At 38.5% G+C, this 17,968-nt stretch overlaps 1 protein-coding gene across 1 annotated transcript; it reads left to right on the top strand.

Annotated features, from left to right (window-relative positions):
* The first annotated feature begins 13,769 nt into the window (after window positions 1–13,769).
* On the top strand, window positions 13,770–17,430 carry LOC122045127 (protein SPIRAL1-like 3). The gene is made up of 3 exons (XM_042605202.1): window positions 13,770–13,915; window positions 14,389–14,699; window positions 17,212–17,430. Exons 2-3 carry the CDS (start codon window positions 14,403–14,405, stop codon window positions 17,293–17,295), a joined length of 381 nt encoding a protein of 126 aa, XP_042461136.1. The 5' UTR covers window positions 13,770–13,915; window positions 14,389–14,402; the 3' UTR covers window positions 17,296–17,430.
* The last annotated feature ends 538 nt before the right edge of the window (window positions 17,431–17,968 follow it).

Below are 17,968 nucleotides of genomic sequence, written 5' to 3'. Positions count from 1 at the left end.
CTAATAAATTTATATCGCAGTTAAAAAGACATCAACGCAATAGAAGGATAGTCCGATGCTATAACTGCAACGAGAAAGAGCACATCAAGGATGATTGCCCAAAACTAAAGAAAAGGGGCAAGGAGAAGTCTCAAAGACCGACGTCCTCGAAGCGCAAGAGTCTGAAGGCTACATGGGATGAATCGTCATCCTCGGAATCAGATGTCGAAGATTTCTCGGGATTAGCACTGATGGCCAACCATCTTTTCAAAGAAACCAGCTCGGAGATGAGCATAGATGAAGGGGGGATCATCAGAAGAAGAAAGCTACGATGAAGGGGGAGCATCACCAAGTAAGGTAAGTAAGGTACGTGCTCTAACCCCTACTCAGTCTTTTCAATTTATCAAAGTGTTTACGTAAGATCTAGCAAAATTAGAAAAAGAAAGTGCTGAATTGAAATTGAATTTAGCAAAAGCATGCCCACTAGACATGTATGATAATTTAAAATTAGCAAATGAGAAATTGAAAAATAATTATGCATGCTTAAATAAATTTCCAAAATCAAAACTTATAATATATAGAAAATTAAATTGGTATATTAGAAAACATCAGGGATGACTTAGAAAAAATTCCAAAAGTTATATACCCCCTAACTTCTTGAATAATCTAGTAGGAAGGATCCTTTACTGGGTTCCAAAATCCTGTCTAGACTAAATTTTTTTTGTTAAAGTTTTCAGCGAGAAAATTAAACATTAAAATTTTTTTATGAGATTTTGTCTAAGGAAGTGGTTGTTGCTCCAATAATCAAGAAGGCCTAGTACCTCGCCACGACCTGGAAGCCAAAATGTTAAAATAAAATGTTTAATTAACTTTCTGGTAAAGTATTAAAATTAAATAATGCTTTAAAAAGTTTTTTTCAAACATTTTTTCTTCTAAAATACTTTTATACTTAGAAAAATGTTTCATGCATAAATTTTTTTACTTAAAAAAATTCTCCAATAATATTTCTTTTAAAACTTGAACTTTTCCTTAGAAAACTTCTACTTGAAAATTATGACCCCAATTTTTGCTGTGGTCAAAGGAGGAGAGATAGGAAAGTTTAGGGAAAGTTTAAAAAAAATAAAAAAAATTCTTAGTGTTGCAAATTCTATAATTACAATCTTTATGCTTAAACTGTTAGTTTAGTAATTTCTATAAATTACTGTTTGTCTATTTTTTTTCCCTAACTTGAACTTAGGTTTATGCACATCAAAAAGGGGGAGATTGTTGGATCCTATGGTTGTTTTGATGTGATCAACCAAGTTAGGTTAAGTTCTGTTTGTTATCTGATCCCTGTGTCTAAGTGTGCAGGAGCTTAGGATTGCAGGAAGTCGAGCGGAAGACGTAGCTAGCGAGAAGGACGACACGGGAAGGGAGCCGATGGGTTCGGTGCATTCGAAGGACGAGAGAGTTGCGAAAGAGTACACCGGTGGACGAAAAGAACGTGCTCGGCGTTCGAGAGACGAGAAGCCGAGTTGAAAGCATGCTCGAGGAGAAAGTCGGAAATTAGGTTCGGATGAGCCCTATTTCGATTGGCCGGAATCACCCAAGCGATCGGAACTTCGAAAGCCAAAATGAAGACAAAGACAAGCTGGAAGGAGCTGAAGGCGCCTTCAACGATGGTTGAAGGCGCCTTCAAACTCGTCCGAGGCGCCCGCAACTTTTCCAAGGCCCCCTCAACCTCGATTGGAGGTGCCTTGGACCTGGCCAAACTGGCCGTTTGGAATCAGATAGAACTCTATCCGATCTTCACATTGGAGGCGCCTCGGATGGTCTTCGGAGGCACCCTCAACCTTAGAGATAGAGTTTCCAGGGGCTATAAAAAGATCCCTGGACCTAAGAATTATTCATTAAACTAAGTATTCAATTCCTAGCAACTTGTAAGAGCTTTCAGTGTGTAAAAGACTTCTCCGCCTTCAGAGAAGGAGATTGTGTTGGGTTTTTCGGGCCACGAAAATCGTGTTTTCGCGTCGCGGAAACCCCGAAAGCCCCAAAGCCAACGGGTCCGTGCGAAGAAAAATTTTGAAATTACGATTATGAGTTTCAAACGACGATCTACAGTAGATCTACAAAGGAAAAACATTTTATACCTTCGATGCGTGCCCTTCGCGTATCCCGCTCGTCCAAGGTACGCCGGATCTCGAAGTTGTCAATGTAGACAACTCTCTAGTGATATCCACACGAACAAGATGTGTTCTCTAACACTCAAGGATGGAGAAGAGAGCACCACAAGTGTGCTAGCACTCTCTAGGGCTCTCGGGTAGGATTGGAAGAAGAAGAAAGGAAAAGAAAAGAACACACTCCTCTAAAATCTCTATGTGACTTTCACTAACCTTTCTTCTTGGATTAGATTCACTCTCCTTTCTTCTCCCTTGCATGAAACCCACGACCAAGAGAAGAGAAGGAGCAAGCAAAGAGCTTAGGAGGAGGAAGATCACTTGAATGAGAGTTACCTTTGCAAAATGAAACTCTTTTCATCTAATTAAGTGGTTTGTAACCTCCATGGGATACCAAGAGTCACAACTCTTGGTAACTCCCATGAGGTGGCACTTCACTTAAGTAACCATGATGATGTGGAGCATCATCATTGGTCCACTTAATGCCAACTCACCAATGAGGTGGCATAAAGTCAAGTCAAACTTGACTCTTCATCTTCCTCTCAAGTCAAGTCAAACTTGACTTAATCTCTCTCATGGTTGATCTAATCCAACCATTTAATTCAAGCCAATTTAATATAATGAATCTAATTCATTTAATTAAATTGATTCAATGAGTCATAATCTAAATTAGACTCATTGAACACATGAATCAACTTGAGTCCAACTCAATTAGCCCAATTAGGATTACTCTTAATCCAATTTGATTCATCAAATGAATCTAATCCTCTTGGTTCATCATATGAACCCAATCTCCATCCACTTGTTCTTTGTGTGTGACCCAATAGGTTCTTGTAATGTTGACAATGTTTCTAAACTCCTTTAGAAACATAAGCAATGAGCGGCATCTAGCAATACATCATTGCTACCCAAGTTACAAGAAATGTTGAGATCCAACATCACCTTGTGACTACTAATTGTGACTCCTCACAATATATGACAAGTGTCCTTCTATCCTAGACATCTAGATTGATCAATGTGAGGCATAGACCGTGTCATTCTCTGATCAATCTAAATCTTGAACTCCAAGTAGACTCACTAAATTAAATGAGCTCAATATCTTATATTGACTCATTTGGGCATGGTCATGCACTTCGTGGTCTCACTCTATCAAGAATATCGATGTCACTCTCGTCATATAGGAGGGATAGATCTCATCTACATCACTCACATCCCTCTGCATAATTCATTACATACCCAGTAATCGCCTTTATAGTCCACCCAGTTACGGGTGACGTTTGACGAAACCAAAGTACATAACTCCTTATGTAGGGATCCATGGTGACTTCAGGTCTAAGGACTAGTAGTCATACTAATAGCCACATGAGAAAGTATATGACACTCATATAACGATCCATGATACTTTCTCATGGCGGGTCATTCAGTATACATTCTGTAATGTATACCCATGTGTCAACTTGATATTTCTATATCCATGACTTGTGAGATCAAGTCATCGAGTTGACCTACATGCTAGTCTTATTGCATTAACATTGTCCCTGAATGTTAATACTCGACTAGGAATGATTAAGAGTAGTGTTCCCTATATCATCTCACTATCGATTCAACCAATCGATTGATATAGGTAAGAAACTTCTACTCAAGGACGTTATTATACTTAGTTTATTTGGCACCAATACAAGTAATTAAGTATAATAACCAAAAACCAAATGCCTTTATTTATATAGAATATGATACAACAAGTCCAAAATACAATCATCAAACGATTGGCTCTAGGACTCTAGCTAACAGATTGATAGTGCGATATTCCAGCGCCTTGAATTAACAACTCTCTTGGTTGTAACCAAGTCAACTGCTAAGTCTTCCTTTCTGCTTTTTTACTTTTATTTCTGTTTTATTTTAGAGTTGAAAGTTTGAGGAGAGTATTCTTTATTTTTTAGGCAATTCACCTCTCCCCTCTTGCCGGCCCCGCTGCTCCAACAGTAATAACCAAGACAATCAAACCTCTAACACGTTTATGTAACGTCGTTCGGAGATTATTTACTCCTACTTCACTGCTGTCTGTAAGGTGGACGATCCTGATCCGTCGGTGAATGACTTTCCGGAAAATCTCCGGCTAGCTCAAGCTCCTTATCGGTGGAAAAACTTCGCCACAAACACTTGAATACAAGCATACCGATCACACGAGGGCTTGGGAGGCTCTAATAGGCTTTAACCAAGTCTATTTTATCAACCTTAACCAAGCTTCAAATGTTTGGTTATATAGGCTACGAGTTGAAAAATCCCGCCTACCAGTCGACTGCCCTCTGTGGAAATTCGACCGTTACAACCCAACGACTCGATACCAATCGATTGATGCTTCTATAAGTCAACTGCTCTACACTATTCGAACGAACAGAAGCATTATATTCGCTCCCACTCAACTACCCGGTCAATCGCACCAGTCAACTAATGAAAACACCAGTCGACTACTACAGTAACACTACAATAATGCTACAGTACTGCTATAGTAACGCTACGATACCCCTTAATCCTAAGATTTAACCCCCAAATACATTCAGTCAGGACTCATCCTCGCTCGACCAACTTAGACCTAGCTTTCTAACCTCCTCCATCAGCCTTGCGTCCTTCGGATGTCTCCCTATCCTTCACGTCTTGCCTTCTGGAGCTTCCATCGATCTTATCATTGTTGTTGGATCTTCCTTTTCCAAGAGGTTGCGCCTCTGGGACTTCATTCATTGCTAAGTCACACTTGGACTTACGCTGTCAATGTTGGGACCGATGTGCCCGCTAGAGGAGGGGTGAATAGCGTCTCACCCAAATCGATGGCTTTCTACGTATTCGTTAGTTGCACAGCGGAATAATACGAAACTAAATACGAATATGAAAGCTAAAGACAAAGAAAGAAAATGCAAACCAATGCACGTCAATGTAACGTGGTTCGGAGATAACTTGCTCCTACTCCACGGCTGTCCGTAAGGTGGATGATCCCGATCCTTCGGTGGATTAGCCCCCGGCAAACTCCGGCTACTCAAGCAACTCCTTGTGGGTGGAGAAACCTCACCACAACACCAACCAAGAACACTTGGACACAAGAGAACCTTGAGCACGTTTGGTGACTACTAATTAGGCTTTAACCAAGTCTAATTTCGTCACCTTGGCCGACCATCCCAAGCTCCTTCTAATAAAGCTTGAAGTAAATCAGTAAGCTGATTTTCCCATTACCAGTCGACTGGTCCTTGCACCAGTCAACTGGTGCCAACCCAACGACTCTCTACAGTGCACCAGTCGACTGATATAAACATCAGTCGACTGCTACAGTGATGCTACAATAACGCTACAGTACTGCTACAGTAAACCCTAGTTTTAGGATTTTGCCTCGAGTACATTCACTTAGCACTCGTTCTCGCCCGACCAACCTAGACCTAGCCTTCTAGCCTCCTCCATCAGCCTCGCGTCCCTCGGATGTCTCCCCATCCTTCACGTCTTGCCTTCTGGAGCTTCCTTCGACCTTGTCCATATTGTCGGGTCTTCCTTTGCTAAGAGGCTCCTCACCTCCGGGGTTTCATCCATTGCCAAGTCACACTTGGACTTACGTTGCCAAGACTACATGCTTGGACTTACGCCGCCAAGACTCATTCTTGGACTTTCCTCCTTTGCCAAGATCACACTTGGACTTTCCTTGTTGTACCTGTATCCTGCACACTCACAATGCATATCAAATACAACAATAAACCTAACTTAAACTTTTGCCCAAACATCAAAACTTAGGACACCTAGATTGCTCCAACAATCTCCCCCTTTTGATGTTTGACAACCTGTTTAAGTTAGGGAAACATAAATGCAATACATATGCAAATAAATATGCAAATCAACTCATGCATAAATAATGGAACCTAAATCCCTAGGCTCCCCCTTCACCTAAGCTCTCCCTTGAGCTAGGATTTCCCGCAAAGGTAAACTTCTCCCCCTTTGCCTAAACAATCACTCTCCCTTCACCTAAGCTCCCCTCGAGTTAGTATTTCTTGTAAAGGTGTATAGGTTTCCCACTTAAACCAAGACTTCTCCCCCTTTGCCATACATCAAAAAGAGCTCCAACAATATCCCAATTGTTAAAAACATGTCATCCAAATTAACCCTAAACTCATGTAGTTATCCCCCATGGATCTCATACATTTAAACGAGTTGACACGGTCAAGAACAACATTGAAAAAAACTTTTAGGTTGGTATCAGTCGACTGAACTAGGTACCAGTCGACTGCCCCCTTCGACAGAACCTTACAGAAGCATTCTGTGGTCGAAATCTACTGTTACCAGTCGACTGACCTCATCAAAAAGAGCTTACAGAAACATTCTGTGCTCAAAAACACTGTTACCAGTCGAATGGTATCTGCACCAGTCGACTGGCACTCTATTTCTGCAAAAATCAGCCTTTTCAGGCCAACTTCAGAAATGCACCAGAAATTCCCTAGACCTCCAAAAATCCCCAAATTTTGTAAAGAGGTCTATTGTACCCTTGTCTACTTGAGAAAAATATATATAAAAATATATTTATCACAGATCCCAAGATTGATACAAAATTCAAAACTAGCTAAATAGTTCTATTGAACATTGACCTAAAGTCCTAGTTTTGGCTTCCTCTTGATGTATCTGCCCATACTAAATCACAATACTTCCCTAGCATGGGTTTATATGACATTTATACATCAAAAACTAATTTTTATGCAATATGACCTCCAATGTCATATTTTCATGCATGAAACACATCCCAATTGTGCCAACCCACTAGGTTAGAGACTTAAGTCTGTCTCCTAACCACTTGGCACATTTGATAACCCATCTATCATGAGTCCCAAAAGCTCTTCCTATCCTTAGGAATCTTAACCTTAGTCACCTCCCTTGGTGACTCATCCATTATGGCTAGGTCACTTCGATGCACCTCGGGTGACACTTGGCCTACTAAACTCACCTTCTTAACCTTAGACACCTTGTCTTTGATTAATTTCTTCTTGTCCTTAATCTTGGACACCTCATCCTTGCTATAATTATATGCTACCCTAGCATATTCCTTCTTATTGGCCTTGGATGACTCTCCCTTGTCCTTGGTAACACCTCTTATACCAATGTCATGTGCTACCTTAACACTTGACCTCCTTTTGGTCTTGGAAAAGATTTTTATGTTTTGAAAGAGTAACTCCCCCTAAAAACATGGTCAAACTTCTATCATTGAACCAACAATGACTTGGGGTTCCTAAATAATTAGGAAAACTAAAACTCAAAGTTTTGAGGTTCAAAATTCAATAATGAAACTAAACCTCAACCGAAACTTCACTTTGGTTTTTCTTAACCAATCCATACTTGTTTTCATCATGAAAATTCATGTAGACATTATTTAGGGTATACTTTATCAAGGAAAAATAGTTTTCTATGAAAATAGTTCCTATTGTCAAAGATTGACACAAATTTGAAAACTCTTGACAACTTCAATGTTTTCTCCTAGTTTGTGTCTAGCTTTCCAATGATGATTACTATCAAAAGATAGTCTTCACCAAGGTTTTTCAAAAGTATTTTGAAATCTTTTTCAAAACCAATATCCAACCACGTTCTTTGGGCTCAATGCACATGACTTGTACATTAGCTTTTCCAATGATTGGAAGACACATAACTATGTGTTTTGATGAACCTAAAACTCAACAAGATGCACTAGATCAACATCTTGAGTTTAGTTCACCATCTTAACATCTACTTGTATCCAACGTGTATTAAAACACATACAAGTCACCTTATAGTTCTTTGTGAGATGTATATTTGGTCTTGCCCTAAACTAAAGGATCATGCATCTCTATCTAGGCATTGTAAAAATCATGATCATCCATCTAGACTGCAACTTGATATGATCCCTCTTGTTGGGACACTTCCATACATAATAAATGCCTTTTGTCCTTAATTATAAGGAAATTGACATACTGCATGATGATTAATGGCATACATCAAAATAAATAATTTTCAAAAGCGAAGCATGCTATAGCTACATGATGTATGTATGACATGACATGATATTTTTGTATTTTTCATAATAAAATGAATGCAACACATGATGTCATGACATATAATATGCAATCAATCATGGTATTTTAGCATAAATAAAATATACCTAGATCATCTATCTAAGTATCCTTAAACCTTAGCTAAAACCTTAAAATTAAGCCTAGATTGTTTATCTCTTGAAAGAATGCCAAAAACCAACTTGGAATTTCTTTTATCCATTTTCTATTTGTGCCAATTGAAATTAAGAATTCAATCCTCAAATATTTGTTTGGCACATATTACTCTCTTTAAGGATCAAACATTTAGATTGAGACTTAATTTTGCTCTTAATCCTTTAAGAACATGCTAAGATCTCAACTAGCCATTTCTAATCCTTTTCAAGTGTGCCAATTTACATGTATTTCAATCCCTTATGATTTGACATACTTTGTTCTTCCAAATAGTGATTACTTTGGATTAAGGTTTAAAGTCTCCCTTAACCCATCAAAAGGAGACCAAGATCCCAACTTGTATTCCTTGTATTTTCATATTTGTGTCAATTTAAGTTAAACTCAAATCCTCAAATTTTGACACAATTTACTCTTCTTAAAGAGTACACTTAGTAATCCTTTTCATTTTCAAAGGTTAACAATAACCTTGAAAATGCTTTCAAGTGTCAACTTTTATCAAAGTTGGGTTAACTACCCTTCCAATTGGAGTTGACACTCTCTAAACCCATCTAGGGTGTAGAGACTATGCTCCTAGGAACCCAAAACCTATTGGTGCTCATTGGATGCTCTAGGTACTCACTAGGGATGACTTCCCTAGATATCTTCCTAAGGACCTTTCTAGGCTTTTTAGAAGCCTTGGTCACTTCCACTAGGTCACTTCTAGGACTAACTCCCCTTGTAACCTTATTTGTGACTTTATTGGACTTCTTAGAAGTCTTAGTCACATTGGTCTTTGCAAAAGTACTCTTAGGGACAACTTCCCTTGTACTTTTAGCTTGACCACTAGTCCTAGGTTTGGTTCCATAGCTATATGGAACCCTATGAAAGGAAGTCACATCTTTCTTGGCTTTGGGTTTGCATCCCAAACCTCTATAGCCATTGAATGACTCTTGTCTAGCTTTTCCAAGGTTGTGCTCACTTTGCCCCTTAAGCAAGTTTTCCATTCTTGCTAAGGTTCTCTCTAAGTTATCAAGTCTTGACCTTAAGACTTGGTTTTCCCTTACCAAATCCATAGATTTAGATTTTTGTTTATTCTTATGAGTATTGCTAGCCTTAGGCTTATATCTAAAGTCCTTAGAATTGTTGCCTAAGTAGTTATCTACCTTCCTAACCTTAGGTATGGTAGATCTAGCATGAGGAGGTATATATTTGTCCTTAGGTTTATCATGCATTCTATTTTCATGATAAATAGCATTATAACGATTTAAATTTGAACTAACATTCAAATTAGGGTTTACCTCCCTTACCCTTGAAGCTCTCTTCTTCTCCCACTTCTTAAAGTGCGCCAATTTCTTGAGCTCTCCTCTCCTTGGGCACTTTGTATGGTAGTGACCCCACTCACTATATGTAAAGCACCTAATGTGTTTCTTCTCCTTCTTCTTCTTCTTCTTCTTCTTCCTACAACTCACATTAGTTTCTAAATTAACTTTAGTGAGTTTAGAATTTATCTCCTTTACCTTCTTGAGCGAAGGACACCTACTCTTGTAGTGCCCCATCTTACCACACTCAAAACATTTGATGTGGTCCTTTGTGCTCTTCTTGGTAGTTGAGGTAGAGGGTTGAGCTTCCAAGATCTCCTCTTCCTCGGATTTCTCTTCTTCCTCTTCACTTGAAGATGTGGACTCTTCCACTTCTTCATCTCTTGAGGATGTGGAAGATCTCTCCTCTTCCACCTCTTCCTTCTCTTTCTCTTCCTTCTCTTCCTTTTCCTCCTCGAATGTTGACCTCTTGTCAACATCGGATTGGTCCTTCTCTTCTTGGACCAATGAGCCATTCTCCTTGGGCTCTTCCACTCTTTGAATTTTTATAGGGTCTTCATGATAGGCAATGATCTTTTTCCAAAGATCACTTGCATTTGTGATTTCACCTACACTCAACAAAATATTAGAAGGTAGTAAATTATGCAAAATTCTCGTTACCTCCTTGTCCGCCTCCGATTGCTCTCGTTGCTCTTCGGTCCAATGCCGAGGTCAGAGGTGTTTACCCTTCTTGTCCGTAGGAGCTTCAAATGGGTCACTCAAGACAACCCATTGGTTCCAATCCATTTGGAACCATGTCTCCAACCGCTTCCTCCAATAATTGAAGTCTTCTTTGTCGTATAGAGGTGGAATTCAGATATCCCATCCGAGTGGTCCTTCGGACTCCATCTTCTTCTTCCTCTAGCTTCTTGCTCTCTTGGCGGTTAGTCCGTAGAAGAGTGACCTCGCTCTGATACCAATTGTTGGGACCGATGTGCCCGCTAGAGGGGGGGTGAATAGCGTCTCACCCAAATCGATGGCTTTCTACGTATTCGTTAGTTGCACAGCGGAATAATACGAAACTAAATACGAATATGAAAGCTAAAGACAAAGAAAGAAAATGCAAACCAATGCACGTCAATGTAACGTGGTTCGGAGATAACTTGCTCCTACTCCACGGCTGTCCGTAAGGTGGACGATCCCGATCCTTCGGTGGATTAGCCCCCGGTAAACTCCGGCTACTCAAGCAACTCCTTGTGGGTGGAGAAACCTCACCACAACACCAACCAAGAACACTTGGACACAAGAGAACCTTGAGCACGTTTGGTGACTACTAATTAGGCTTTAACCAAGTCTAATTTCGTCACCTTGGCCGGCCATCCCAAGCTCCTTCTTATAGAGTTTGGAGCAAATCAGTAAGTTGATTTGCCCGTTACCAGTTGACTGGTCCTTGCACCAGTCGACTGGTGCCAACCCAACGGCTCTCTCAACGGCTCTCTACAGTGCACCAGTCGACTGATACAATCATCAGTCGACTGCTACAGTACTGCTACAGTAACGCTACAGTACTGCTGCAGTAACCCTAGTTTTAGGATTTTGCCTCGAGTACATTCACTTAGCACTCGTTCTCGCCCGACCAACCTAGACCTAGCCTTCTAGCCTCCTCCATCAGCCTCGCGTCCCTCGGATGTCTCCCCATCCTTCACGTCTTGCCTTCTGGAGCTTCCTTCGGCCTTGTCCATATTGTCGGGTCTTCCTTTGCCAAGAGGCTCCTCACCTCCGGGCTTCATCCATTGTCAAGCCACACTTGGACTTACGTTGCCAAGACTACATGCTTGGACTTACGCCGCCAAGACTCATTCTTGGACTTTCCTCCTTTGCCAAGATCACACTTGGACTTTCCTTGTTGTACCTGTATCCTGCACACTCACAATGCATATCAAATACAACAATAAACCTAACTTAAACCTTTGCCCAAACATCAAAACTTAGGACACATAGATTGCTCCAACAGTCAAGACTACGTGCTTGGTCTTACACCGCCAAGACTCATCCTTGAACTTCCCTTCTTTGCTAAGATCACACTTGGACTTTCCTTGTTGTACTTGTATTCTGCACATTCACAATGCATATCAAATACAATAATAAACCTAACTTAAACCTTTGTCCAAACATCAAAACCTAGGGTCACTAGATTGCTCCAACACACGGTTCGCCACATTTTAAGATTATTATGTTAAAAAAAATTAAAATTTAAAAATTACAAATTAAAATTTATTGTAAAAAAAGGGGTTGCACTTATTTAAGTTGTCTACATATCCCCTTAGGGTATAGGGGAATCAAAGTCCACGTAGTTCTTTTATATTTTTATCCTTTACATTATCACTTACTTCCATTTCCCGTTTCTGTCGTATTCGTTCCTTCAGTATCAAAATCTTTAACTTCGCCATCTGAAAGTTGCATTCCTTGGATTCTTTTCTCCGCTCTGGTCCAATCGTCCAGTAATGCTTGGGCTTCCAATGAGTTGGGAGACAGACAAAATTGATCATCGTTCATCTAATATGTTACCGCCGACACTGAACGTATGCTCCACAACAACAGTTGACACTAGACAAGCTAAAATTTCTTTGGCGATCACGGAGAGCACAAGAAAACTTTGAGATTTCTGTGACTACCTCTTTAAGGTATCAAAATTTTCGCTATTTGCTTCATTAAAATCAAAAGAAGTAAAATAATTCTCAAGTCAATATTTTTTGAAGATTCCAAGAGTTATCAATCCAATGACAAGTCACACCTATATATGAATGTATTTCTAATAATCACTCCAAATATCAGAACATAAAGAAACTATATTATCTCATTTACTAAATTCATCAATTAAATTCTTTTTCCCTTATTTTACTTTTTTTTTAATTGTACGAGTAAATATACTCCTAGGAACACGTTTAACACATAGATTAAGAGATTCTTTACGAAAATATTCAAATGTGCTTTTAGATCAAAAAAAAAAAAAAAATGTTCTACGGAAACAAATTTAGCTAATGATTCTCTTAATTTATCATCCGAATATAAAAATAAACCGGAATCAGTACTACTGATAGTTGAAGAAAATCTTGATAACTGTGTTTGAGAACGGTCAAATCTATATTCCGTCGGGTGCTTCATTTCTACATGTCGTTTCAATGACCCATAGTCGTCGTCGGCTTAGAATTTGTAGGAAGTATTGCAGTGCTTACATTTTACATGTATTTCTCCCGACGGAAGAATGACCTTCTCAAAATGTTTAGTAAAAATAGAAGACTTTAGATGAGGAAGTTCCTGAACCTTAGAAGTAATTGCATCAGTACTTCCTTGTATTTCGGGTGCCGAATTCAGAAGGCGCTCGATCTTATTATCGGTGGATTGAATGTTAGGATCCTTCTCTCACAGATTTATTCTTTCTCTTCCATTCTTAGCTCGAGATGATGCACCTCCACGACCTCCTTCCATTGTACTTAAAAATTAGAAACGAAAGCGTATAAAGAATATGAAATTGAAATTAAGAGTAGAGAAGATGTGTGTGAAAATAATGAAATGAGCTCTCTATTTATAAAATTTGGATAGTAACGAACACTAAATTATAGTCATTAATAAAAAATGATCAAATGATCTTAACCGTTAAAAAAAATACCCAAATACCCCCACCCTCCCTAATGGCTTGGAACCGCTGATTCCATCGGCTAGGAACCGTCGGTTAACCGATGGTTCAAACTATAAAAAAAAAAAAAAAATTGGTTGAACCGGCAAGATGAACCGGCTATTAATCGATAGTCCGCCGGATTTTCACCAAAGAACTTGTCGGATCAATTCAGGTTCAACTCAGTAAATCACGTCAACGGGTAATCGATTCGTTGATCCGGTTACGAATCTGGACCGGATCGGATCCGGGGTCGGGTCTAGTGTCTTTAACGAATGTATCTTTTTCTAAGGTACACAAATTAACGTCCCGCTAATCATGAATTTCCATCCCACCCCTCAACTGACCACCACCGCTGCCCGTGGGGACGTGCTGCGTGGAATATAGGTTTAGCAAGGCAGAGGTGGGACCCATCGGAGGGGCCGCGGTTTATGCGGGTAACTTAGCCGGGTTTGTAGGAATACCACTAACGACGTAAATTACTTTTCTGTATAAATTTAGGAGAAGAAAGCAATTCGAAAGCCCTTCTCCATTTTGAATCCTCCTTCTCTTTCCACCATCATCCGTCGAGCGTCCAAGCGCCTCGCTGATCGGAGAAAAAGAGGGGAGGTAGCGAGCCCTAATTGCATTTTCGTGCTTGTATTCTTTCTTTTATTTGTATTATCATTTTTTTAAATCGTATGATCGCTTATCGGATCAGGCAAGACGGAGGAGTGGAACCCTAAGTCTAGATCTGTCGTCCCGCCGTTCAGATCTCTCTCTACTCGCTGATTTTTTGTTTGATGTTGGTTTTGATTTCCCTTCGACTCCGTCGGAGACGATGCATTTTGATTTTTCTTTGTCATTTCCGTGTCTTTTTTGGTCCACATTGTTTAAATTCCTAGATCGACCTTAACGGCAGTATTTGGGCATTTAGAAAGAAAATGTATACTTAATATACGTTTGTTTTTATTTTTTGGTCATTTTCTTAAATAAAGTAGGTTCCATATTGTGTTTCTTGTGTGGTTATTCCGTTTGTGCACTTCTGAGAGTTATATTAAAATCAGTGAATCTAGCTTTTACGGCAAAATATTAATCTGCAGATCGATAAATAAAAATGGGTCGTGGAGTTAGCTGTGGAGGGGGGCAAAGTTCTCTGGGTTACCTATTTGGGAATGGTGACGCTCCTAAATCTGCTGGAGAGCCTGCTGAATCTGTTGAGAAACCAGCTCCTAAATCTGCTGGAGAGCCTGCTGAATCTGTTGAGAAACCAGCTCCTAAATCTGCCGAACCTGTTCAGCAATCAACTCCTGCAACACAAGTTGATAACAAGCAAATTCCTGCTGGTATCCAAGGGAATCTAGCAAACAACTACCAGCGATCTGATGGGCAGAACTGTGGAAACTTTATAACGGTAAAGCATTCCTTGGCTTTGCACCCTGTAGTTTTCAGAAGAAGCTTACATTTTTGCACGGAATATAAATTTGAAGAACTTAAACAGTGAATTTCTTATTGATGATTAACTGTATAACTGGCCGCAGGTACTTCTATGTGATTTGCTCATCTTGTGATTTATGAGATTTTTTGGTTTATATCTACCTTGTTGATTTTACTGTATTCCTAGAACATATTCTAGTTGTTACTTGTTGTCTCTTTTTCTATCATTTTTATAGAAAAACTTTCTCTTGATTTATATTGTTTCATTTGATGAAACTGGAAAATAGAGTTATCTGAAACAAGTTCTTCTGTGACTGTGATTATCCACAACTGAACATGTGTAATTCAATCTGAGTAAACTTTGTTCTCTTTTGAGATTACACTAAATAATCTATTCACTACAAGCATACCTTGACTTCCATGCAGTGATATCTTGGCTTTAATATTACATAAGTCTAATATATTATGATATTTTTTTGTACACATCTTTCATTCTTTCCGGCCTCTTCATTTCTATTGTATAACACAAAATTCATATTACTTTTGATAGTGGGTTGTGTTTATTTTTGGATAGATTGGGTTTAACCTGAGGGTTTCTGTTTATTTGACATGCTGAGTTTAATTTTAATGGCCTGATTTATTTTTAGATCACACACTCAAATCATGAATAGTATCATTCTAACAGCACGTGCCAAGTTTGTCACATGCGCAGAAGATGTGTCTGGTTTGGCGTTTTAGACAAGGGATCACATTGCATGCGTGATATCATGTCCTTTATGGCAGTTCAAGCGCATAGGGGGCTAGGCAAGTGCATATGCTGGCCAGGCTACCTTATATACAGTGAAAAGTAAAAAATATTGGTATTTTTTTTATGATCTATAACTTGATGAGGACCTTTGAGTTGTTTTTTATCCACTAAATAAGACTAATTCTTTTATTGTGAAATACTAAATCAAGTCTCTAACTTGGGAGCACATTACTTATAAGTAAATTGTGGAATGGATTGCCTAACTTCCACTTGGAAACATCTTTTAAAACCTTGCTAAATGAGTAACAGCTTTAAGGTTGGCCTCGAGGATGGAAAAATTAATGTGGTTGAAGATGGTATGGTATGGAGCTAAGGTCACCATGAGATTAGCATTGGTTGTGGGGAATCCTTAAAGATTGCTGGCTAGCCAATGCAAGAAGGTACTTGGAGAAGGTTGTTAATTTTGCGGTTCATATCAATGAGATGCAGGTAGCCTTATTGTGGTCAATATTAATTAGCTAGTTGATGCACATAGTAGAGATGCAGGTAGCCTTATTGTGGTCAATATTAATTAGCTAGTTGATGCACATAGTACAAGTGTGAGATGAACTTAAGTGCATATTAAATTAATGAACAATAAAATAAGCACAGACTTCATGAACTTAGGCTATGGTTACTTTGGTGCTACATAACGATGTTACTAGAGAGTGGGAAGTAATTCAAGGTACAGAGGGCCCTTTCTACTGTATACATTCAAATGAACACACTATGGAAGTCTGAATCCCAACAAATGAGTTTGACTTTAAATTTTTGAGATTACTTGTGGATATGCCCCTGCATGAACTCGAGATCCTTTTCAGCCTCATGTAAACAATTCTAACTTTTTCCTTTACCTCCCCCTTCCCTTTCCAATCTCCCCTCCACCTCCCTCAATTTCCTTCTGGTAGAAAATGTGCAAGACTCGATGGTTGCACTTGTTGCAAAACCTTAGATTATTGTTAAAATTTAAAGCTCTAAACTTTATTTGATTGCGGTCTGTCCAAACCTAGGATCATAGATTACAGATTAAGCAGGACAAATTGTAGCATATTACACTACAACACTAATATTGAGGATTAATTTTGAGGGATACCCCTTATGCTTCATGCATTGTTTAAACAATGATTTCGTGTGTGTCTCTAGATATATGCATATCATTTCAGAGTATGCCATATGCCTTGGGTGCAAATACATATGCAGGGTTGCATATGGTTTTTAGTTTGCTTTTTACTTGCTGAAATAAGAATGTTTTACTTTTATCAGATGACATAGCCATTCCAGTTAATATCAGTTTGTTTCAAATAAGTAGAAGCCACCTAATGAAAAAGGGATAATTATTCTATAATCTGAAAATAAATATATTTTCATTGTTATATGTTCTGTTCCGAAATACTTAAATTATAGTTTGCATTTTGTTGATCGTTATATATATAGTCAACATAGCTCTTCATATGTTTTCCTACATATGCTTTGTAAACCTTTGGTTTCCAATAGGGGACAGAAGCCACGCCAGCAATTTCTTGGCGATGCAACTTCAATTTACTTTTTTAATGGGCAATTTCATCATCTAATATTCATGGTTTAGTATTCAGTTTATGCTTAATAGTATTCAGTTTCTTGGTGGTGGTAATGCACTGGACCATGTACATATTCTACTCGATATTGACATTCTGGAGCTGATTCTGAATTCTTCACCATCCAGGATCGCCCATCGACGAAGGTGCAAGCTGCTCCGGGCGGAGGCTCTTCCCTGGGCTTCCTCTTTGGCGATGGCGGCAGCAAGTGAGGAAAAGTGGAATAGCAATTTGTCTTCTCTGCTTACATTCTGCGTTATTGGTAAAAGACTTGGTCGTGTATTATTATATAGTTTCATGTTGACAATGCTCCTGTTGAAGTTTAATGGTCACTCTGCTGTTTTCTACCCTTTGACTAACGAGAAATCTATTCCTATGGGATGGATTGTGGTTTTATATTTCATTTAAGCTTAAATATAGTTATTAAACAATAGTGAAGAAAAGAAGCCATGATGTGGTTATGGAATTGAGTGGGAAATTATTTTTATAATGAAAATTATATATTAATTATAGAATTTTATGTGTAATTTTATTAGTCTTTTCTTATTTTGATAAAATATTTTTCAGCAAAGTGAAAGTATAATTGGATAAAAAATATGGAGAGGAGGAAAAATTGTTGTATATAAATATTTAATATAAGCTGATTTACTAAAAAAAAAAAAAAAACCTCTAAATATATAGAAGCGTGTGTAATATAATATATTGAAATTACAATCACATTGATCTTTTATAATAAAATTATATTAATTAAAATATTTTAATATTAAAATATTAAAATAGAGTCATTAGGGTAAAGTACCTACTTTTAAAAATTTGAATTATTTGGATCTTTAAAAATTTAAATTGTTTGGATTTTCGAGTGTCATCATTATAAAGAGAACTATA

This window comes from Zingiber officinale, chromosome 2B (assembly GCF_018446385.1).
Source record: "Zingiber officinale cultivar Zhangliang chromosome 2B, Zo_v1.1, whole genome shotgun sequence".
Taxonomy (NCBI): Eukaryota; Viridiplantae; Streptophyta; class Magnoliopsida; order Zingiberales; family Zingiberaceae; genus Zingiber; species Zingiber officinale.
The sequence above is the reverse complement of the archived record's forward strand: the minus strand, read 5'-3'. Positions and strand labels throughout refer to the sequence as shown.